This window comes from Phyllobates terribilis, unplaced genomic scaffold, assembly GCF_046119375.1.
Source record: "Phyllobates terribilis strain yellow unplaced genomic scaffold, ASM4611937v1 Scaffold_1__5_contigs__length_1240528914, whole genome shotgun sequence".
NCBI lineage: Eukaryota > Metazoa > Chordata > Amphibia > Anura > Dendrobatidae > Phyllobates > Phyllobates terribilis.
The window spans coordinates 1,165,429,143-1,165,453,551 of record NW_027362761.1 but is presented as its reverse complement, the minus strand read 5'-3'; the positions used below and the strand labels follow the sequence as shown (position 1 = coordinate 1,165,453,551).

Sequence of the window (24,409 nt, the reverse complement as noted above, 5' to 3'; positions counted from 1 at the left end):
TGGCTCACTCTGGGCCTCCTTTGCACTCGACCATCTCCTCTTGTCGATGGCTCACTCTGGGCCTCCTTTGCACTCGACCATCTCCTCTTGTTGATGGCTCACTCTGGGCCTCCTTTGCACTCGACCATCTCCTCTTGTCGATGGCTCACTCTGGGCCTCCTTTGCACTCGACCATCTCCTCTTGTTGATGGCTCACTCTGGGCCTCCTTTGCACTCGACCATCTCCTCTTGTCGATGGCTCACTCTGGGCCTCCTTTGCACTCGACCATCTCTTTTTGTCGATGGTTCACTCTGGGCCTCGTTCGCATTCAAGCATCTTCCTTTTTTTTCCCTTTTTAATATGTATATTTGTGTTCAAGACTAAATTCAGGAGAAACTGGAGGAAATAATTCTATGATTATTGAGTTTTCCTTTAAGGGTAAAACCAGTCTTCCGTATGATGATGGAGCTTTTCAGAGATTAATTACATTTCCGTAATTTCAAATATCTTCTGCTATTAAAAAAAAAAAATGTAATTGTGTGCAGCTTTTCTGTTGTGTTTTGATTTTGCTATTAGTTTTTCTTTTTAATTAAACCTTTAGGCTACAGCCGTGTTTGTTGGTTTAGTTAGCTAAATATTAGAAGAAAGCCTGGAAAACAAAGCAAGAAATATAGGTCCCCCTAGATATTAGATGTGTGGTCACCAAGGCTGGATAGTGGACTTTGTCACATTCCCGGAGAATGTTGGCTTGTATTTTTTCAGGGGCAAACTTTTGCTTTGAACAGACTCACATCCAACCTTTTGGCTATCCCTGTCCGGTCCATGGTAAGGGACAGCCGAAGGGACTTTAGATGCTGTGGCAGGGGTTCTAGGAACCCCCCTAGTAAACTTACCTCCTGCCATGTCTCCATTCTGCAGCTCTGAGCCCCATGTCCTTTCTATGACTTAATGTCATTTGACGGCTGTTGCCGACCAGCAAGCTGCTGCGCTCAGGGCTGCATCGTTTAAAATTAATATTGAGCAAAATTATAGCTTGTTCAAACAGGTGTACAATCTCTCCACGTGCGATCCAAGGACCACCTACGGCACCTTTTCTAGACAGTGTGACAGTCCACATGGCCGATTTTTTTTTTTTTTTTTTTTTCTCCTGCATTGACCGAAGAATGCATTGAAGAAAATCACAGCATAGACTATTCTCGTCCGTTTTACAGAGCAGAATAATTCATGGGCATCTCTGGCACCAATTTGCGAACGGACAAGCAATATGCAGACACAACTGGACCATATTTTTCAAAATGGCCGTCTGAATCCAGCCTAAGGCTCAACTTATTGGTTCAGTCTTCCACTACTACAGTCCCAGTGTCTTATGTGGCCCCTTGACAAAATTAATTATTTTCTAGGAGAGCTGAGATAGTTTACATTCAATCTTGTCTTTGCCGTAATAGTGTCATGGGTGTGTCAGGTGTGACATACAGTCGCACTGGATCCAGCTGTAGAAGGTTACTGCACTTGGCATTGCAGACGCCTTCTTGATCCTCTCATCTCTGTAGGATAGTTATATCCTTCTCACTTTAGGACCCAGCAGCGACCTCCACCTTCTGCTGCTGATTGACGCACCCTTGCTTGATAGTTAAAAACTCTGTTTCTCCAGTGATAGTTCTATGTACCTCTGTGCAGGCTTGGAGTATTAGCAGTCGGCTAGTCTTTTCTTTGGTGCCCTTGGAGGACAGTTGGCGTTATCTCTCTGGTGTCTGCTCAAGCTAAGTGTATCCCCTTTGTTTGTTTACTTTGTCTTTAGTTTGTAATGGGGCTGACTAGTGCTCACCCTGTCCCCTCCATATCTAGGGCCAAGCTCTAGGGACATTCAGGGTTTAGGTTCCTGCTCGGCGATAGGTGAAGAACCTATATAGGGACGATAGGGTAGGCTGGGTGATAGTAGATCTGCCTAGGGGTCTCGACGCCACCTTTCCCTCGCTGTTGGGCTGCCTGCTCCCTCTTCCTGTCGTTGTACACTTATGCCTTCCCTCACCTTGCGTGACAAATAGCCTGATTTTTCGATTATGGCATTATTCCATGTTTTAATATCTGTGGGAATCGATAGGATAATGCAGAAATATCCAGCACAGCTGCTACTAAGTGTGCTGTGTTCTGGTAGATAGAGCAGTGAAAATAGTCGGCAGAGCTTCATGTGGTTCTTCAAACCACTAGTAGGTGCTGTGTTTCTACTCTTTGTCATATATAAATAATTAAAAAAAACAACACCACTGACTAATTCAAGCTGTACGAAGGCTTACAAGACACTATACTTCCATCAATTTTCAGAATAAACTGTACTGTGTGTGCACATGAGGAATAAAGCAATTTTTGTCTATCTTTACATTTTTAGTTCTCTCTGAGCTAGTGGGAAGACAGACTAATTGGTATGATTTCTTTCATACAGAGCACATCACACTAGGATGAGTTAATTATGTCCATTCCTTAGTTACCACACAGACAAAAAGCAGCAGAGGCATGGGTGACACTATACAGCAGTACTGAGCAGTGTAGCTATGAATCCAGCTCTGGGGTGGGTTAAGACTTGTTAGAAAGCTCAGCACGATCTTTCTTCATTTCTGCAATTTCTTTTCCACTTTGCTTCTCACTCCTTTTCCCTCCAACTCTCTCCATAAAGTATAATAGGATGTGTAACTGTGCTGGCAGTCGGGCTTGTCTTGCGCAAGAAGAGTTAAGCTGTTTGTGTGTGTTTTATTATAAAAAAAAAAAATAAAATAAAAATTACTAGTTCACTAGGCTGAAGAGAGAGGAAGAAGTGGCGTGTGTTCAGAGTTTTTTTTTTTTTTTTAATCACGGACTTATTGACTTTGGCTGAGTGCAATCCGAATATTGGATCCAAATTGAGCATGCTGCAATTTTTGTTTTGTTTTCTTTCTCTGTGGGCAGGCTGTGTCTGAGGGGAAAAATTGTACATGTGCACAGCCCCATAGAATACCATTGGTCCAAGTACTATCCGATGTTTTGTCGGATTGTATTCGGACTGAAAATACATTTATCTGCACGAGCCCCAAGACTTGATTCTAGCATGACAGCACATGAACACTCGCATCTGATCATGCAAATCCGGAGCTGTTCGTTACTCCCGATCTGATTTTGATGCATCCTGTTCTTTGGCTTTCGAACCTTTTATGTATTCTTCGGATATAAATGACTAATATTTCATTCAGTAGTCTCATTGGAATACCCCTTTAAATTTAACCCCTAAAATTTGTTGTATAGAACACTTCAGATGTCGTAAGGTTATACAGCAAAGAACTAATTATGTGGTGCTATACAGTGATATTATAGTAGGACCCCCGATCATTTCCACATAATTTAGCCCTGTGATTCAACTTCAGTGATCTCAACGATATTCCCGGCTCTCTTTAATGCTGAGTGAAGTCGTCCCATCGCGATTCCACAGGGAAAGCGTTTAAAAGATTGCAGATGGGCTGTGAAGGTTTATGTTGTGTCTCATGCATGGGACAGGGATGATCATGCAATAAGAAAATGTACAGTACAGATAACTAGACTCATCCCAAGGGCCCTGGATGCACTAAATATTCATATTCGCTTCTGCAAGGGGCCCCCATACGTATGTTGTTTCTTTGCCTGTTCTGGAGTAGGATTTAAGAGCGCCTAGGAGTGGATAAGAGGGTTTTCTACATGTTCAAGTTTTTCGGGGCAGTTGATTATCAGATTATATGCTCCAATTAGTAATGGCTGTCCGTTGTAGTCAATAGATCCTTAAAGGGGGTTTCCATTTCTTAGTACATAAAGCTTAATCGTTTGTATAGGGAAACAACTTTTTAAAATGTTAATGTTTATTCTCAAGGAGGACACCAGAGATCCCACCGCTGTCACCAGTTTTTCAAGGAGATGTAACTCCACTGCCTCCAATCGTCAGGACAGTTACGCAATTGACTGACGACTGATGGACAAGGCCACGGCTTCTTCCACTACTAGGCCAGTTATTGGGGAACTCACAGTGATCGTATGGAATATACACCTCCGATTCTAACGCATGGAATATAAATAATATCTCTATATACCCCAGTACGGTCAATGCTAACTCCGCAATAACAAAATGAACGACTAGCTGCCACCACCAATCATTTATACAGGCCGATTGGACACCCGTTACAGGTAGCAAATGGCTTCAGGGGTACGGTTTACAGAGCAAGAGGAACGTAACTATTACATTTTATATATTCAATCCGGAAAGGTAGGCAGTGTTTATATAAAAAAAAAACATATACACAAAATGGGAACAAAACAATATGGTATATAAAATTACTTATAATTAAAGGAATATTGAAAGAAAATTACTAAACCTGATGTTGCAGTATTGCCTTTTATGTATATGGAGGCAAGTGCTCCGATTAGGAAAGTGGAATACTCTCACTTCGAATGAACAATGATAGACTGATAGACACCCAAACTCTCATTTTTATTACCTCATGGTTACGCAGTTATACCTCCCCTTGGTGAACTTTTGTAGGTGCTGGTTGTGGGATGTGCTAGGTCTGCTAGAATTTTGAGATCCCTAACTTTCACGATATTTTCCCCCTTTGGAAGTCCCAGGCAGTAGATATTGTCGTCATGTTTCCTGTTGCAGTTTTACCTTTTCTATAGAGGTGAAATATGGCGTGGATAGCACCATCCATCTGACCAATATTAAGTTGGAGGAGTTAGAATTGGCTTTACAGTGATGTGAGTTCATGCGTTATGTTAGTGAAGGGACTATCTCCCATAAATATCGGATCAATGCAAACCCCAATATTCATCACTGGCTCCAAAGTGTCTCAGACAATTCTTTGTTTTTTTTGGGCTGGTTCTCAGCAGATTCCTTGTTGTAATTACCTGGTCACTGTGAGATGCCTCTACTTCAATTGAGGTTTAAGTGTCAGCTCTCTCACTTCCCCAGTTGTAATTAATCTTCCTCTATGACATTTATCATGAGATTTGCATTAGGAAAAAAATAAAATTTTCACAAGCCTTGCAAATTTTTGTATTTGTGAATCTGGTCTTTTCTACGTGGTTTAGCGGAAGGAGTTGTCGACCAATTACGCCAGATTTAGTAAACTTTTAAATGTAAGTTATTGTGGAAATTATGGCAGCTGATGACTGGTTTAGGTTTCATTGTGGGGCACACGGGAAGCCCATAGCTGTACCCAATTTATTAAGAGTCGTGTGCTTCCAACCAAAGTAAAGCACAGTGTCTGTGTCCCTTTTTATTTTTCCTTCCAAAGAGATCCACGACCGTCCGGTTGTGCGTGGGAAGTGCAGCACAACTCCATTCAAGTTGATGAGTGTCTATTATTCCCTGCTCAAAGAGGCGGCTGTGGAACGTTGTGCACTGAAAACTTAGAATAAGTTGTGCACACGTTCAGGAATTGCTTGTAGAAATTTCTGCAGTGTTTCTGCACCTCTTGGCAGCAAAAAACACTGCGAAAAATTTGCAGCGTTTACATGCGTTTTTTTTTGTGTGTTTTTGCCTGCGTTTCCGCATGCTTTTTTGCCTGTACAATGCATTGGAAAAAACGCATGCGGAAACACACAAAGAATGGACATGATTTTTTTCCGCACATGAAATCTGGTCAGGAAAATTCCTGATCATGTGCACAGAACTTACTATGACATTTTGCAAGTCATGAGATAAGGTATGCAATGCGTTTTTGGCCCATTTCCGTGCGCAAAAAACGCAGTGTGTGCACTTAAAGGCTGGGCTGCAGAGCGGATTTCTGAGGATCCATGGCGGACCCAGATATCTGGCCACCACCAATCATGGGACTTATGGCATGGTCCAAGAAATGCCTGACATTGATTTAATCAAACTAGTCTTTGCACATTTGAAAGATAAGTGGGTTGTCTCGCTATGGTGAGCATGGCAAACATCGAGAGGGGCAGGGAGGATTGTCTGGGTGAGAAACAGATCAGCCCTATGAGAGTTAATATGGCTGACTATAGTAGATCTCGGACAGTAAGTTACAGACCCAGAACGTAACGTTAGATCAAGTCTAAAGCTCACAAACAAGGCTGCACACAAATACTGCTATCAATAGGTACAAACCAAGTAGGTTTTACTCATGGTTGGAAATGAGACCTTCTAGACTTCATGAACCGTTCTCCATCATCGGTTATAACCCTTTCCTTTCTTTCAGGTTCCTTATGAGACTCTCAACAAGCGTTTTCGGGCAGCACAGAAGAACATAGATCGAGAGACGAGCCACGTCACCATGGTTGTGGCCGAGCTGGAGAAGACGTTGAGTAGTTGCCCGGCTGTGGACTCTGTGGTCAGCCTGCTGGACGGGGTGGTGGAGAAGCTAAGCGTTCTTAAGAGAAAGGTAAACCTACTTTCTTTTTTTATGTATCTTTGGATATATAGTGTGTTCTTTGTATATGTAGTGTCGCCACTGGTAGAATGTATATATGATATGTATTATATTATAGGCTGCTGGCAGTTCCCTGTGTTGTTGGCGACCAATAATATACTAGATGTGAATCTAGGGGTTATTTTTGGAGTAGGGCTATTTCAAGCATGCTCCAAAAAACCTGTGAAATCACTCTAGGGCTTATTTTTTGGGAAACATTTGATATACAAGTTTCTCTCGTGAGCCATAATCTCATTTTTTTTCACTGCCACCGTCAGATGTTGTATAATGCCGCCACGTCATACCCTCATGTGATATGTACCCCATCCTTCTCGTCCGGCTCTCCTTAGATATCAGTCTTTCTCCCCAGTGAATACTTCATCTGTATCTGTGTGTATTTGGGGAAGTATGCCAGAGGATGAGGGTGTGTGGCAGGAATTGATAATGACATCATGGAATTTTGATGCTTTTGTCATTCATCTAGTAGTAACCAGGGAAATTTGTACCTCTAATGACCTCCTGTTGTTGTCACTCACCTCATTGCCCCCTCATTGCCATATATACTGAGTAATATTATCTGTAAAGATGGAGATAAGCAGAGGTCAGGCATGAGAAAATGATCAATCCTTTAAAAATTTAGTCTGTCCAAGGAATATCCCAGTCTGCAGGTTCTTGTGGTCCATGTAGTTGCTGGAGAACATATCTCCATACGCTGCTATCAGCAACTCAGGAATGATTGTCCCACCCCCAAAGTCATGTAGAGAAGTTAAAATTTGAGGTGTTTTTAATTCATTAAAAAATAATGTGTGACGGAAGATATTACAACTGAATTCCATAAATATTATACTCAACTATACAATCTCGATGGTATACCAAACAACACATCCCCTGTTAATACTTCCTTGATTGGGACCGACACGCCTGAAACACAAGCACAGAACCCTTTAAAAATGTCTCCCGCCACATCTCTAGATGAACCCTTAACAGAGTCCGAATTGCAGTTAGCTACCCAGTCGTTAGCGAGTGGAAAAAGTCCAGGCCCAGATGGATATACAGTCAAATTCAATAAAACATTCCTTCCGCTCCTTTCACCTCTCCTGCTGGGAGGATTTAATCACGCATCCTGCACAAACCCCTTCCCTCCCCAAACTACAGAGGCACATATCACTGTTCTCCCAAAAAAGGGTGGGGACCCACACTTATGTTCTAGCTATAGACCAATCTCTCTGCTGAACGTGGATCTGAAGATCTACGCGAAAATATTGGCGAATAGGCTGCAACCTTTCTTAACCGCACACATACACTTGGATCAGGTGGGATTCCTCCCTGGGCGGGAAGCTCGGGACAACACTTTAAAGACAATTGACATTATTCATCATGCCCAATCAAGAGGTATTCCTCTACTGATACTCTCTTTGGATGCTGAGAAAGCATTCGATAGAGTCTCCTGGCACGCCATATATTACTCTCTTAAAAAGCTTGGGGTAGGGGACCCTTTTATAGCCAAAATCATGGCCCTGTATCGCAATCCGTCAGCTAGGCTGAAGATAAATGGAACATTATCATCACCTTTCATAATAACCAATGGGACAAGACAGGGATGTCCTCTGTCCCCTCTGTTATACATCCTAGTGACGGAGCACCTGCTCTCATCAATCTGCGATAATCCCAATATTAGGGGGATTGGGGTGGGAGGCACCGAGTACAAGTGCTCTCTATTTGCTGATGATGTCCTAGTATATATCACTCAATCACATATATCCATCCCTGCTGTTATGGCTGAAATAGATCACTTTGTTACATGGTCAAATTTTAAAATCAATGCAGCGAAGTCTGAGGCCCTCGATGTCTCCCTCCCCAAATCCATATAGGATTCCATCCAGTCCAACTTTCCCTTTGCCTGGCCCTCACAGGGTATCAAATACTTAGGAATTCGTATTCATAGAGACCTCTCCCATCTATGTTATCTTAATTTTGGGCCTTTATTGAACAACTCCATAGAGATCTTACTTCTTGGACGGTGAAGGATTTTTCCTGGTTCGGCAGAATAAATATACTAAAAATGAACGTCCTACCTAAACTCTTATACCTCTTCCAAACCATTCCCGTGGTAATTCCCTCAAATTTTTGGAAAAGACTGCGCAGTAGCTTTTGCTGATTTCTCTGCGCAAGTGAGCGTCCACGCATTCGGGGAGATGTTCTGATCAGACCCAAACAAAAGGGGGGCCTTAGCCTTCCGGATTGTAGAAGGTATTACATGGCAGCAGTACACGCTAGAATCCTGGACTTCTTCCATCATTCGGAGGGGAAGTTATGGGTCAAAATAGCTCAATCCATTTGTCCTAAAGCTCTTACCACTCTCCCATGGTGCGCCCATTTAACTGTCCCCTCTCTTGGCCTCATGTCATATAGTACTTATGCCACTGCTCTGGCTTTGAGATCCCATAAAAAAAGCTTATCCTTAATCGACCCCCAGGGCCCCTTGCTCCCGATTTGAGATAATCCGGATTTCCCACCAGGACTATCTGCAAATAGATTTCTCGGTTCAAACAAATCCCATCCGATTATTCTTTTCTCATGTCATCTCCAACACTTCGCTGCTCCCCCTCAATGACTTGTTACAGGGAAGAGCCACTTCCCCGAAGGCTAATTTTGAATATAGTCAATTACAACACTTCTATTCAACTGTGAAGAAGCGCACACATCTTCATAGAGATCTCACAAACTTTGAAAAATTGAGCCTATCATTGTCACCCCCTACACACTCCATCTCCCTACTGTATAATCTCCTCATTGCCCAGGTAGCTGACAATAGGCCAGGATTCTGCGGTGCATGAGAAAGGGAACTGGGGAAGTCCTTCTCTGACTCACAATGGGATAAATGTTTCTTCCTAACACATAAAACCTCAATAGGGTCCAAAGCTCAGGAAACCTCCTTCAAAATTATCTCTAGATGGTACTGGGTACCAGCAGTCCTTCATAGATGGTACCCAGTGGTCTCAGACAGATGTTGGAGATGTGGGGAGGGGGAGGGGACAATGTCACACATATGGTGGGGGTGCCCTATAATAAATGCATTTTGGGCAAAGGTGGTTCCCATGATTGAGAAAATAACTGGTTTGACTATCCCTAATACGCCAGAAGCCCTCCTTTTATCGATGTTACCAATAAGTAAACGTAGTTATAAAAGGACATCAATAGGCTACCTAATACAGGCGACTAAGAATGTCATTCCACGACACTGGAAAAGCAGAGACCCACCCACTGTGGAGGAATGGTTTGCGGAGATCTCCCTCCTTAATAGGATGGAGCATCTGATTGCCATCTCACCGGCTGATGTTGATAGACACTGTGTGACTTGGAGGGATTGGATGGATTTCCAAAACTGTGATGCCTACCATCTAGCCCCCAACTAAAGCTATCCGGGATGTCGTCACAACAAAGATCATAATCACACTCTATTGATTAGTGGTCTGCCGTGGTCTGCTCCCTCTCTCTCTATCTTTCATATGGAAAAATACATGCTTGATCTGGATATTGATGGAAAACCCTCCCTGTACCCCCCCAATGTACTGTAGTTATGCATAGATTTATAGTTACGTTACCCCTCTTACTATGTATATTGTATTTTCTTGTACTTTTTCAACACAAAAAATAAAAAAACTTGAATTTGAAAAAATAATGTGTGATACCTTCTTTTTAGTCTGTCTATGTGGCGTTATCAAATCGCAGTATCTGCCATGATTGGGTTGTGACTTTGGGCGCTAACTAGGCCCCTAGAACTAGGGGCGCCCTATCCTATCCTGGTTCCCTGGATTACTCCTGAAGGTGGAGACTCCGGGTTCTTGTGCCTTGCTATGCTCATATATCTACCCTGATTTGTCACACACCCCACCCAGGCTATTGGGAAGCTGAAGTGTATAGGAACACACTAACCAGATAAAAAAGGGAAGACTGACAGAGATAAATGAAAATACCAACCATACAAAATACACTCCCCAAATAACAGAGTGAGACACTGAGGAATTAAAGGAAGGAGGAACTGATATTAATAGGCTAGGAAGGGGCCATGGATATTGGGCCCCCTCCTAGATTAAAAACATCAGCTCTCAGCCACCCCAGAAATGACGCATCCATAAGATGTTCCAATTTTGGCGCTTGGCCTCCGCTCTTCCCACTTGCCCTGGTGCTGTGGCAAGTGGGGTAATATTTGTTGGGTTGATGTCAGCCTTGTATTGGCAGCTGACATCAAGCCCAGGGGTTAGTAATGGAGAGACGTCTATAAAACACCCCTATTACTAACCCCATTGTAAATAAAGCACACCCAGAATAAAGTCCTTTATTTGAAATATTGACACATACTCCTTTATTGAAATAAACACTCCCTGTCCCTCTTTTCCCCTGGTTGAGGAAGGCTCACGCTTATAAAATATAATATTCTATTTACTTAGGAAAACTATCTTTAACTACATAGAGAATTGCTCCCTGTAAAAGCTGATGTTAAAATCGTATTGCTTACAGATTGCATTTGCATATTATTTGGATAATAGGTGAGAAAAATCTCATTGTACTCTCATGACACTCGTCCGACTTTTCAGTAACAACATAGGACTGATTATTTTTATTTTTTGTGTGTGATGGGTATGAGCCCAAAAACTGACATTTGACTGAGCCCTAATGGAGAGAGGGGCTGACAACTTTTCTTTCTAGCCGATCAGGCCCAACGGGCCCTTGTAACTGCCATGTTTGCCACATGCTGGGCTTCATAGGAGAATCCACAATTTCTCTAAATAGTGTAAGCCAAGGAGCAATCACCTGTACAAGTAGACTAGAAAATGAAGGAAAGAAAAATGAAAGAAAATGTTTTACGAACTTAAAGTAAAAATCGTAATATTCTACCATCTATCAAGATATAAAATTGTATGTTTAAAAGCCTAAAGGAAAAAAAAAAAAAAAAAAAAATATATATATATATATATATATTATATATTACACCCCAGAGTTGACATTGTTTTTGGTCACTGCACTTCTCCCAAAAAATACAATAAAAAGTGATCAAAATATCATATGTACACCAAATGGTCTGAGCAAAATTGTCAGCTCAAGGCTGCAAAAAAATAAACCTTCATCCAGTGCTGTGAACGTAAAAGTAAAAAAAGAGCATTTTTTTTTTTTTTTTTTTTACAAAACTCAGAATTTTTTAACCAGTAAAATGATAAAAAAAAAATAAAAACATAAAAAAACCTGGACCCATTTGGTATTGTTGTAATCCTACTGTCCTGCGGAATAATGTTGCTAGGTCATTTTTACCACATACGACAATGGCAGAATTATTATTTTTTTCTCACTTTTTTTTTCAATACATTCTGTGGGAAAGTGAATGATGTCATTCCAAACTACATCTCATCCTGCAAAAAAAGCAATCCTTCATATGGCTATGGGGACAGAAAAAAATAAAAAATCAGTTAGGGGTCTTGGTACAAGTGGAAGAAAAAAAACGAAGAGAGTACAAAAACTATAAACTTTAGGGGTTGAAGCCCCCACCGAGGGGTTGAAGCAATCCAGTGGGGGTTGAAGCCCCCACTTTAGGGGTTGAAGCAATCCCACCGAGGGAAGAGTTGCTTCAGCTTCTCTCTAAAAAGGACTTTATGCAGCTATTTATTAGATGGCACCTTCAGCTTCTCCCCCCCCCCCCCCCCCCCCCCCAACTCTACCAGGGTCTTCAGCCATGGATACTTTTGGGTTTCAGCCATGGATCCTCAGGGGGTGGAGGGGGTTCCAGCCGTGTATCACCCGGGGTTGGCTCCGGCCGTGGCTCACCCGGGGTTGGCTCCGGCCGTGGCTCACCCGGGGTTGGCTCCGGCCATGGCTCACCCGGGGTTGGCTCCGGCCATGGCTCACCCGGGGTTGGCTCCAGGCGTGGCTCACCCGGGGTTGGCTCCAGGCGTGGCTCACCCGGGGTTGGCTCCAGGCGTGGCTCACCCGGGGTTGGCTCCAGGCGTGGCTCACCCGGGGTTGGCTCCAGGCGTGGCTCACCCGGGGTTGGCTCCAGGCGTGGCTCACCCGGGGTTGGCTCCGGCCGTGGCTCACCCGGGGTTGGCTCCGGCCGTGGCTCACCCGCGGTTGGCTCCGGCCGTGGCTCACCCGCGGTTGGCTCCGGCCGTGGCTCACCCGCGGTTGGCTCCGGCCGTGGCTCACCCGCGGTTGGCTCCGGCCGTGGCTCACCCGCGGTTGGCTCCGGCCGTGGCTCACCCGCGGTTGGCTCCGGCCGTGGCTCACCCGCGGTTGGCTCCGGCCGTGGCTCACCCGCGGTTGGCTCCGGCCGTGGCTCACCCGGGGTTGGCTCCAGGCGTGGATAATCTATGGATTTACAGGAGGTTTTAGTTTTAGGGGATTGTCGTATGGTAGGATCTGCGTTTTCTCCTCATTTGTGAGGTCTTCACTCGCACGCCCCCACCGCTTCCCAGTTTTGACATTACTTGGTAGCGCTGCCGCTATGTACGCCGTCTGAATGTGAAGTGGACTCGCATCCAGTTAACAATGTGTGACCGGCAATCCGGGCGCAGTGAATGAAAGGGACGTCAAATCAATCACAGTGATTTACATGTATTCTGGTCCTAGCATGTTTGCTTTTCAATCCAGCAGCTCGGAGACATTGATGGATTGGACGATGAGAGAGCGGCCGCTTTCCTCCTCACTCTCTCAATTCGCAGCATTTTATTACATTGTCTAGGATGGTATTTTCTCTTTGCACCCTGTGAATTACCAAATTATCAAATGTTTCTAGGTGCAAATAAAATCTGGATGACCCCAATGCTTTCCATAATAATTTGCTAATGGCTTTTACGTGAATATCGGAAATGGGGACCAGGCCTGGGCTTGTCTGGCTCGCACACATTAAGTAACTATAGACTTGTGCTGAATGGTGTTTATGCATATTAAGAAGCCTGGATTGCATATTTCAGATGTGTTGGATTAGGTATGGTAACTCATGGACACTTTCTGTCCTGTGTCCCCCACAGCGCTCCCGTTATTTGCTTTATCATTACAGGCAGAATTACAATATACGTTAACATTTTTATTATAAAGCTGAAGGCAGATAACCATTTTTAGGGACTGTTTAGCTTTTCGTCCTTTTCGCTGTCCAGTGACCTCTGCACATGTCAAAGAGCACAGATCCAGTGCCTGGGGCGGCAGCTTGCTGGAGGCGGCACCAGTTTTTTTTTTCTTTCCTCCCTACCTACAACTGTTCTGGTGTCTCGGGGTAAAGGAGGCGCGTTGCGGATATGCACTCTATGCACTTGTAGTCAGCTTCAGAAAGACTGAGAGGAGGTGAGAAACAAGTTTCCTGTAGTAGCTACGATATGAGTGCAGGTGGTGTTTTCGAGCCAGAACCCCAAATTTGTGAAGGCGTCAAGTCACCTGCCTCAGAATGGACACACTCCCTGCTGTTCATACGTGTGACAATGGTATGTCTGGCTAAGTTCACACTCGAGTCTGAGACTGTAGTAAGTTTTGTTATTTTTACCTTACGTGTAATTGCACCCATGACAGCCACCGAAACGTAAACCAACAGACTCCATTGTAGTGCATAAGGTCCATCTGACATCTTAATTAAATTGATATTGGACTTCTGGAGTTCCGGACTTCCTGGAAAAAAATAGCACCTGTGTGACTCTAACACAGGGATCTCACACACACAGGGCCAAAATAAAAAAACTTGGATAAAGTCACGGGCCAACCAGTATAATGAGCCCCACCTAGACCTCCGTACAGTATAATGGCCCCACATAGTCCTCCGTACAGTATAATGGCCCCACATAGTCCTCCGTACAGAATAATGGCCCCACATAGTCCTCCGTACAGAATAATGGCCCCACATAGTCCTCCGTACAGAATAATGGCCCCACATAGTCCTCCATACAGAATAATGGCCCCACATAGTCCTCCATACAGAATGGAGCGCTCCTATGATCTTAATTCCCGACACAGGTGATTTTATGGCTACAGTGAAGCAAGATTTGAGAGCTGGTGTTCAGAGAAGTTTTCCCTGAAATGTATGTATAAAAAAACAAAAACAAAAATTCCTAATAGAATTAGGAGAATTTCTACCCTTAATGATACCAGAGCCCGTCTTTTTATCTGTTGCTTCTCTCCGTCCAGGCTGTGGAGTCCATCCAGGCAGAGGATGAGAGCGCCAAGTTGTGCAAAAGGCGAATCGAACACTTGAAGGAGCACAGCAGCGACCAGACTCCTGCCGTAAATATGTGGAAGAAGAAGCGCATGGACCGTATGATGGTGGAACATCTCCTGCGCTGCGGCTACTACAACACCGCGGTGAAGCTAGCCAGGCAAAGCGGCATAGAGGTGAGACTGCGGCATAGACCACACACTTTTTTTATTGTTTGGAACCTTTATTCAGCACTTTACAGTTTATATGTAAATGTAATCACTAAAAAATATAGAAACTTTGTATATATCTACAATCTACCCGTGTCATGTAATAATGGTAAGTGCAGAATTGTGAGTGCAGCTCTGGAGTATAATACAGGAGGTAACTCAGGATCAGTAATGTAATGTATGTACATAGTGACTGCACCAGCAGAATAGTGAGTGCAGCTCTGGAGTATAATACAGGATGTAACTCGGGATCAGTAATGTAATGTATGTACACGGTGACTGCACCAGCAGAATAGTGAGTGCTGCTCTGGAGTATAATACAGGATGTAACTCAGGATCAGTACAGGATCAGTAATGTAATGTATGTACACAGTGACTGCACCAGCAGAATAGTGAGCGCAGCTCTGGAGTATAATACAGGATGTAACTCCGGATCAGTAATGTAATGTATGTACACAGTGACTGCACCAGCAGAATAGTGAGCACAGCTCTGGAGTATAATACAGGATGTGTAATGTAATGCATATATAAAGTAAACTAAACTAATTCTATCTGCAGGATGGCAGCAGAGACTGTAGAAACTGTTAGTTATCACATTTTCTTCTCATATGACCTTTTTTTGTTGTTAAATCATGTGAAACATTTTACATTTTCCGTTGTGATGCTCCGGTGTGTATAGATTACTGTTGCTTGTTATGGCGGCCCCCGCTCTTATCCTAATTCCATTTCAGAACATCCATCCAATGTGTCCAGTGTTACTGACTAGCTTCTGGTGGTCCTTTTAGTGGCTGATAAGTTTGGTTTTGAAAGTATTTCCTACCTTGTCCCCCTTATCTATCACTGATGTACAATTATGTTGGGGTGGAAGTTTGAGGAGACGATGGGTGCTGGCTGTAACTACCACCATCTGACGGTTCTGGTGTAACCAGGTAGACCTCTGATTTCAGCCATGTGACCCCATAGACGTCATGGTCAATAGCAGTCGCGGCATCTAAGCAGTGAGATAAAGGCTTCCTCTTCCAGTCTGTTGTGGAGCCCTAAACTCCCCCATCAGTAACTTGGTATCCCGTCCCGAGGGGAATTGTATTTGCGATGGGCACTTGAACGCGTCACGTAAGCAGAGTGTCTACAAGAAGTCTAATTGTGCCACAAAAAAATCGGCTCAAGACTCAATTGTTACTCACTGAAAAACATAGGCCACAAAAAAAAAATTAGGGAACCCAAGAGTCTGTCTCGGTAATTAATATGACGCTTTAATATTCGCCGTTTCTACCCCTTCCAAAAAAAAAAAGTCATCGATGTATCGAGACTATGCAGACCTTCATCATCTGACTCTGCGCATTCACTCCACGAGTTCCTTTACATTGAATGATAAGAATTTTTATTTTTTTTCCCCCTAGAAAATGAGACGAGAGGTTGTACATCAACAGGTGGCGGCAGAAAAATCTGCGCTAATCAAATCTGACTATTGAGGTAATTTGCTAATGGTTTTCAGCTCTCTAATGAGGTGATAAACAGCGGCGAGTCGGAGGGATAGAAGCGGCCGTAACAAATGATTTTGATAGAGCGGGCTATAAAGGCGGCTCATCAGAGCAGGCTTGTTAGACTCTGGAATGATTTTATTTTGATACCGTTATGACCTTGGATTTCACAATTGGAAACAAAAACGCGGAATATTTTACTTTTATAGTCGCAGATTCCACAAGGAGCTTTGTGCGTATCGGCTAGTTTATGTGATTCCGATCAGGGTTAATCATATTCTTGCATTTATTCAATTCCTCTGATTTATGCGCTGACAGCAGATTCCGCTGCAACATCTACACAAACCCTCGTGAAAAAAATCAGCATATAGAATAGAAATAATTTTTTTTTACACCTTTTTGAATTTATCATATAGACTCATAAAGTTTAAAAAAAGATTAGAAAATAAACCCCCAATGGCGGAGACTGATATCTGAAACATATGATGACGTACTAAGGAGGTTACAACTGGTTCCACACGGCTTCGATATGGACGACAGTGGGCAAGAATAAAGCAAGACCCCCAAAGTAATCCCGATTCATGGTTTTGTGTGTTTATGCTGGTTGGCTCACGTGGCCACCTGTAGGTTGATTAAGACCCTCCCAATCGAAGCCTTGGCCTTAGCTGCTTGAAAGCCCGAGGTGTAGACTTGCCCCATGAGAGGTGTCCTTGTGTTTCATGAACTCATTGGTTCTTTCACTCTTTGGAGCACAATTGTTTTTGTATTGGCCTCCTGGTTAAGGCTAATATGAGGCATTTATTTATTCCTAGCCTAGACTTTGACAAAGGAAGGCCACCGATCCTAGAAGATACTGTGGCTATCTGTTCCAGAGGGTTGTGAAGGTTTGCTGAGGGCTTCTAATAGACCAGAACATTAAGTGGCAGCTGTCATAATGTGATTCTTCTTTAGTCAGTGTAAGACTTATATCTGGTGAAATTCCAGAAGAGAAAATTGAGCTATGTCTGTTCTTGATCTCTTCCATCCTCCCCCCTCCATTTTGTTGTTTTTGAGTTTGGTGGCCAATAAAGAAAATCTGTGTGTCAAGATGAAATTTCTGCCTTTTGAGCTTGTATCCTTGGGCGTCAGTAATGAGCCAGATGATTTTCTTTATATACTGGAAGTACAGAGTGTCCTATTTGACCTTAGTTGGCTCAGTTGGGCTGGCATGTGTCTGCAAACTTGGACGTTCTCATCCCAGTAGACTGAATTTTCTTGTACTTTTTTCTACTCTGTTAACTTCAATCTAGTCGGGACTAAAAGGGTCCTAGATCTACATTCCCCTGAAACTGAGTATGTCATTGGAAGACCTACTGATCTCTAATATTGTCAAAAGACCCTCTAGATGCCAAGTTCCCTTACGTCTGTTGGACATCCTGTCTATTGTAGGGTTGACACAGTATGTAAAATAAAAAAAAAATAAAAAATCTTCCACTGCAATCTCAGATTAAATGATTTAATATTATGCTAATCAAGGTCAATTGTTTGTTTCTACTGAGCATTTTTAGGTGAAAAAAAAAATCTCCAGCCGTTATTCCTGCTCCACTGGAGTGGTCCAAGTTTTCCACTTCCTTGACCCTGATCTGCTCATTGGAAGGCCTGCTGATCTTGAATATTGGCCACCAGGATGTCAAATACACATATTCTGTTGGACATCCTGTCTCTAGTAGGGTTGACAGAGTATATAAAATGTCTTCCCCCTATTCATGGGGCTGGCCAAAGCTGTTGACTAATTTAGCATATTACTGTAGTTATTGAAATCAGGAAACTCCTAAGCAGGTTAAAAAAAAACTCCCCCGAAAAAATCGAGACAAAGATTATTTTTGCCATCATGACTTCACCACTGGAGAAGTCCAAGGTCTACGCTTCCCTGAATCGGATTTTGTCATTGGATGACCTACTGATCTTTTAAATGTTGACCAAAACACCTTCCAATTTTCAAGCAATCTTATATTATGCCTGCTGGCCATCTTGTCTACAGAATGTAAAAGCTCCCCTTAGCCAAACTGTGGCGCTAATCATCAACTTCTTAAAAGAAGCTCAACAGAAACGTGACAGAGGAAAAAAAAAAAAATCTCCTGTTTTCATTACTACTTCACTGGAGGGATCCTAGCTCGACACTTCCCTAAACCCGATGTCATTAGAAGACCAACTGATCTTAAATATTGGCCAGGAGATCACCTATCTATAGTACATTTTTGTCTGTTAAACCTGTCTAAAGAAAGATTTGACATAGTATATAAAATTTATTCACCTAAATGTGGGGCTGGCCAATCTGTGATTTGATTTAATACGGTATTAATTGAGATCAAGAAATTCTTAAACTGGTTAAGAAAGCCCAGCAGAATCTTGCCATCTTACTGTTCCACCTGAAAGGTCCTAGTTCTCCACTTTCCTGAAACCGATCTTGTCATTGGAAGACTTGGGATCTTGAATGTTGACTGAGAGACTGTGAAGAAGCTTGGGTCTGGTGGACATCCTGTCTCTAGTAAAGTTGACACCGTAGATAAACCTCTCCAGGGTAATCTCATTGCTATTCAAGATTAAAACAATCTCCGGAGAAACTTGACCTATTGTCATTACTTCTCCACTGGATGATTTGAAGTTCTACATTTCTGTGCGCGACTGTTGGCCGAGAGACCCCCTTTGTCTGTTGGATATCTCGTGTCTAGTAGGGTTGTGTCTAGTATGGTTTGCATTGTATAGAAAATCTCTTCTTCCTGGCCAGAATAAGATTGGAAAATGTCATGATGTTTACCGAGGTCAGGAATCTCGAAATTGGTTAAAGCTCAGCAGAAACTTTACGGAGAAAAAAAGTCTCTTGCCTTCATTTCTTTTTCTTTGATCGGTATAAAAAAAAACATTAAGAACTTTTTATTTAATTTTTTTTTTTTCTTTTTTAATAGGAATATGAAAAGCATATGCAAATAAAGTCCTCCCATTATTTCACATTGCTCTGCGAAAATGAACAGAGTGCTAACCAACTAATTGATACCGTTGTCTGTGTGCTTTGTGTCTCCGTGTAAATGGTTTTTATCTCTGCAAAAAAATCTGTCATTTAATCCCTTTCATGCAGCCCCTCATTATGGATCCTGCTACGTGATGAATAATTCCTGCCTGTGTATTATTTAGTTTTTGCTGGAAGCTTTCTATTCTAGATGTAAAAGAGAACATTTCTCCGGGGGCCCCAGTGGGCCGCTCAAACACTGTTAGATAACGCTGCAATTAGAAGAAATCAAAGTAAATATTGCCTGTAAAATCAAACGCTATTAAATTACGGATCATTCTTTCCCAGACGTTGGCCCTTTACCCTTTTGCTCTCCGTCTGTGGCCTATCTGTGGCTGTTCGACCTCCACCGAAATTGATATTTTAGGGCCTATTCTAATAAAGAAAACTGGAGGGGGAGGGTGGTGTTACAGTTGACATCAATTTTGGAGAATTTGTCTCTGGGTAGCACTTCCGGATTGGTAGGTCATGACTGGAAACCTAGAGACCACCTTGAAGAAGGTGGCCAAAGTTGATGGCACTCTAGTTGGACTTGTAGCAGTGGTGTCTTGATTGGGGCCCTTGGTCAGGAAAGGTAGTGCAGACAAAAGTATCAGTAAGCAATGGCCAGCCACCACATTGATGGTCCAACCTGGTTGGCAATGAGATATTAGATGATGTTTACAACAAAACTTTTAGCTCAAGGTTCATAAATTGGGCCCAAAAAAACCTCCAAAAAGCTGAGAATCTTCTCAGGAAGCAGTGTCTTAAGTCATGTTTGAAGGCTGTTTATTGGGTCAGATATTGACCTACAGGGTAGCTACTCATAAGTGGTACTGGGGAAACAGTTTTGTTTCTTCTTGAGTAGAATTAATTTGCATACTTTTTTTCCCAGGGGGCATTGCCCTCACCAGCTGGATCTTCTTAAGGAGAAGTATTACCTCTTTAAAGATATTTTCCCAACTAATCACCTCCACACTCATTAGACTATCTTTTGCCAAACCCACCGATTATTGAAGGTTCGGTCAAACGATTTGTGTATATGGGGTGCCGGCCAACTGATCGTTGGGGGAGATGTCGATCGGACATGGCCAATCTTGGATTGCCGATCATTGTTCTCCCGGAGATAAACCTCCCGTAGAGATGTTAGCCGGCGGCTCTCTCAGGCAGAACACGGCAGCGCTCGACTGAGTGAGCGCTACTTTGGGAGAGACTGCCAAGATGGATGTTGGCCAAAGCATTGTTCGGCCACTGATGGTCATCTAATGTGCATAGCCGGTTTAAGACTTTTTTATGGGGTGGGGGGTTCTCATTGTTTTACTTTTGTGGTTTAGAACTTGTGATTACTCCTGAAGGAGTATAAATTTCTCCCGCAGTTGTGTGTCATATATCCTTTAACTCTTTGCTTCTCCGCGCTCATTATCTTGGTTCCAAACAGGCATCAATCAAAATATGAATTCTTCGACGCATGTATGTAAAATGAGCCCATATGTTGCATGTCATTAGGGGCGCTGCGCGAGGAGGTAAATGAAGCAAAGGTTCCTTTCCTACTGATCACCGAGACCCATCTAAATAAAAAGAAACAGCCCGATGTCGGCCATCATCAAGGAACCACACCAATAATGGGTTTGCATCAATTTTCTTTCTGAAATGGAAAATCACTGGAGGATTTCTGAATATCGTACGTGATGTGGATGATAAAAAAAAAAAAAAAAAAAAAAAAAAGTGGGAAGGTGATTGATGATAAAGCTTGCATGCTTATATGAAAATGTGTGTAGAAAGCCACCACTATATGTGTATAGTGAGTCGAGGGCGTCTCGCTACTGCCAAATTGGGTAACCCGTTCAAGACAAATGAGAAAAAAATGCAAACAAATTTTTTTAAAAAATGGATAACCTCAAATAAAAGGCTTTGAGGAAGAAAAATAAAGGAACAAACTATGAAGTGTTATTATCAATAGGTGCTCATGTTTAAGATGTCATGTGCCAAAGAAATGGTGCAATTACCCAAAAAATGGAGTTTATGGAACCACTTCCATGGCAATGAGTTTTTCTTAGAGATTTTTTTCGCTTCTGGAAAACCCCTCACACCTGGCTGCAGTTTGTTTTAAATAACCAAAGTGGGCTTTACTCACCCTCCCTGGGTCCAGTTCTGAGTTTCCACTGCTGCTCCTGGTGTCTGTTATTGTCTGCAGCTCTGTCGGTGGGTCTTGCCAATAACTCGGGCAGAGCTGCTGAGCTCACCGATTGGCCGCAGTGCTGTCAACTTGATGTCAGGACTGGAGATAATAGCAGACTCCAGGAGCTGTGGTCAAGACTCAGTGCTGGACCTGGGGACGATGAGTAAACCTTTTTTATTTATTTTTAAAACAAAATGTGCCGGTGGAGACTGATTTTCCAAAACTGGAAAACCTCTTTTTAATCAGTTTTTTATTTATTTATTTATTTTTTTTTAAAGAAAAATCTTGTATCATTTTAAAGGGAATCTGTCAGCAGATTTTTTTGCTTTGTAATCAGAGAGCAGCATGATATAGGGGCGGAAACCCTGATTCCAGTGATGTATCACTTACTGGGCTGTGTTTTGCTATTTCGATAAAATCAGTGTTTTATCAACAGGAGATTATCACTACAGGACTAGGTGTCTCGTGCCTCCTGGCCCAACCACGCCTCCACCACTGAAAGCAGCCAATCAGTGGTGTGGGCGGGGTTATACAGGGCTCAGCATTCCGAGCTCTGCTAGATCTGCAGCAGAGAAAACTGAGATTGTATCCCAACTGTTGCACCCAGTAAACAAAGTGATACATCACTGGAATCGGGATTTCTGTCCCTACGTCATGCTGCTTTCAGATTACACAGCAAAAACCTGCTTTAGGACATTAATGGAAGACTCTCGGAGCAGTGCAACAACTTGTGATAACAATTTCAAAGTTATTGAAAACTTTTGTCATCCCATATCCTCTCACCTCACTACACTGCCAAGTTCTCATCTGGTATCAATCACACATTGTTGGACCTTGGTTAGATCTGCAAACCATTTGTTATCATTCTTTTACAGTTTTTTTCTTTAACTAGATAAAGGCAAGTCTAGTACAAATACAAAACCGTAGTACGTAAAATGAGAAAGCGCAGGGGAACACCGATGCATCAGATTCAGGTTCGGCTAACTGTCCTCTGTGTAGGCACCCTTAAAGGGGTATACTTGTCTCTCCAATGAGAATGGGTAGTAAGATCTCTCTGATTTTGATTTCTTCAGGGCTCAGTAGCAAGACACATGGAGTCCAAGGAATATATTCTGGTTTACTGTTACAATGTCTGAAAATACTGATCACCGTGATGTGATATTTACGGTGTCTTAAAACTGGTCTCGTTCTTTCCAACAAACTTTTCAGAAATCAGTAGTACGAGCAAACATATGAAACATTCTAATATATCTAATCCGATAAATGTACTTTGTTCTATGAGCCACATTTTCTCCTCCTGAACTCATCGTTCGCTCTGTTAAAATGCTAAAATTGGCCTTACTCAAGACAAGCTGGGACGACCAGCTCTCTACAGAGTCAGGTTACAGCTGCCTATTAAAAGGATTACCCGGGACTATTTTATTTTTTTACGATGGGCCTAAGAACGAACAGGCAGGTAGTTGCTAACTACCTGCCTTTTTTGCCTGGAGCCGGTCTCTGCCAGCACAGAGTGGTCATAGACGGCTCCTGCTGACAACTCTGTGGCTTCGTTATGCTGATTGACAGCCAGCTCCCTGCTTCTTAACTGCGGGGAGCCAGCTGTCAATCTGAATGTCAGCTGTCATGCCCTGTCTGTCACAGGTGTGTCAGATGTGACATTCGCCCTGCAGTTGGTTGCAGAAGATCTTTGTTTGGCATTACAGACGCCTTCTTAGATCTGTCTCACTCAAGGACCCAGCGGCTACCTCCTGCTAATTGACACCCAGGCCTGAGTGTGTAAATACTTCCTGTTTGCTACAGGGAGGGGCCGGTGATATTCACATGTTCCCTTGTGAAGGCTTGGAGCTATTACAGTCTGCTTACTTCCTCTCTGGTGCCTTGGAGAATGTTTGCTGTAATCTCTGTGAAGTTGGCTCAAGCTAAGTTACTTTCCCCCGTGTTTGTCTCCCTTGTTGTCTTTAGTTGTTAGTGGGGGAATGACTGGTGCTCACCCTCCCCCTTCGCTATCCAGGGCCAAGCTCTAGGGAAATACAAGGTTTAGGTTCTTGTGCTGCGATTGGTGAGAAACCAATATAGGGACGTTAGGGGAGACGGGGTGATATCAGATCAGCCTAGAAGGTCTCCACTCCCCCTTTCCTTAGTGTCTGGGCTCCCTTCCCCTCTACCCTTCGTGTTGCACTTAGTCTTTCCTACACCTTGTGGGACACTGTCGATAGAGCAACCCGGAAGAGGAGGAACTGATATGTAGAATCGACGTCAGAAGTGGTCTCTGAGCCAGCGCCGGGAAGAACAGGTAGACAGTTAGCAACTAGCCTGTTAGTTTTTAGGCCCATAGTGTTAAAAAAAAAAAAAAAAAAAAAGTCCTGGATAACCCCTTTTTAAAAGAGAAGGGAGGAGAATAGTAGGAGGCAGAAAAACACACATGCTTCTTTCTAGTAAGTGTTCTATATCACCTTAGTGCTGGATTTACAGCTACACTGCTCAGTACTGCTGCTTCTTCTGAGCATGTGATATGCACAGACAGGAGAGCTTCAATCCCTCATCGCTGTGTGCGATGTGTATGGGAGACATCATAATAGCTAGTCTCTACCCACTAGCACAGGGATAGCTAAAAATTAGAGCGATCCTGCAGAAGGTGAAAAATGAAGAATGCAAGTCAGAAATAGTGTTATTCCTCATGTACACATGACCGCTTATTCACCTGGAATGATGGGTCTGCTTTAAGATAAATAATGTCATGGAACCAATTTAATACAATTTTATGTCATCCGGGAAAGAGAAATATAGGGGGCTACATGGCGACCAAAGTTCGTACATTATGAGAAGTCGCGGTGGATTTTTCGCTTCTATTGCGATACCTAGCGAATGTTGGACAGCCATAGTCTCTTTGTAGCCTCATGACTGATGGATGACGTCCACCCCACACACACATGTATT

At 43.0% G+C, this 24,409-nt stretch overlaps 1 protein-coding gene across 1 annotated transcript in view; it reads left to right on the top strand.

Annotated features, from left to right (window-relative positions):
* Positions 1 to 24,409, top strand: part of MAEA (macrophage erythroblast attacher, E3 ubiquitin ligase) — a 57,285-nt gene that overhangs the window by 10,651 nt on the left and 22,225 nt on the right. Inside the window, exons 2-3 of the mRNA XM_073649108.1 lie at positions 6,178 to 6,360; positions 14,551 to 14,754. Of these exons, the coding sequence (XP_073505209.1) occupies positions 6,178 to 6,360; positions 14,551 to 14,754 (387 nt within the window). The remainder of the gene's footprint in view (positions 1 to 6,177; positions 6,361 to 14,550; positions 14,755 to 24,409) is intronic.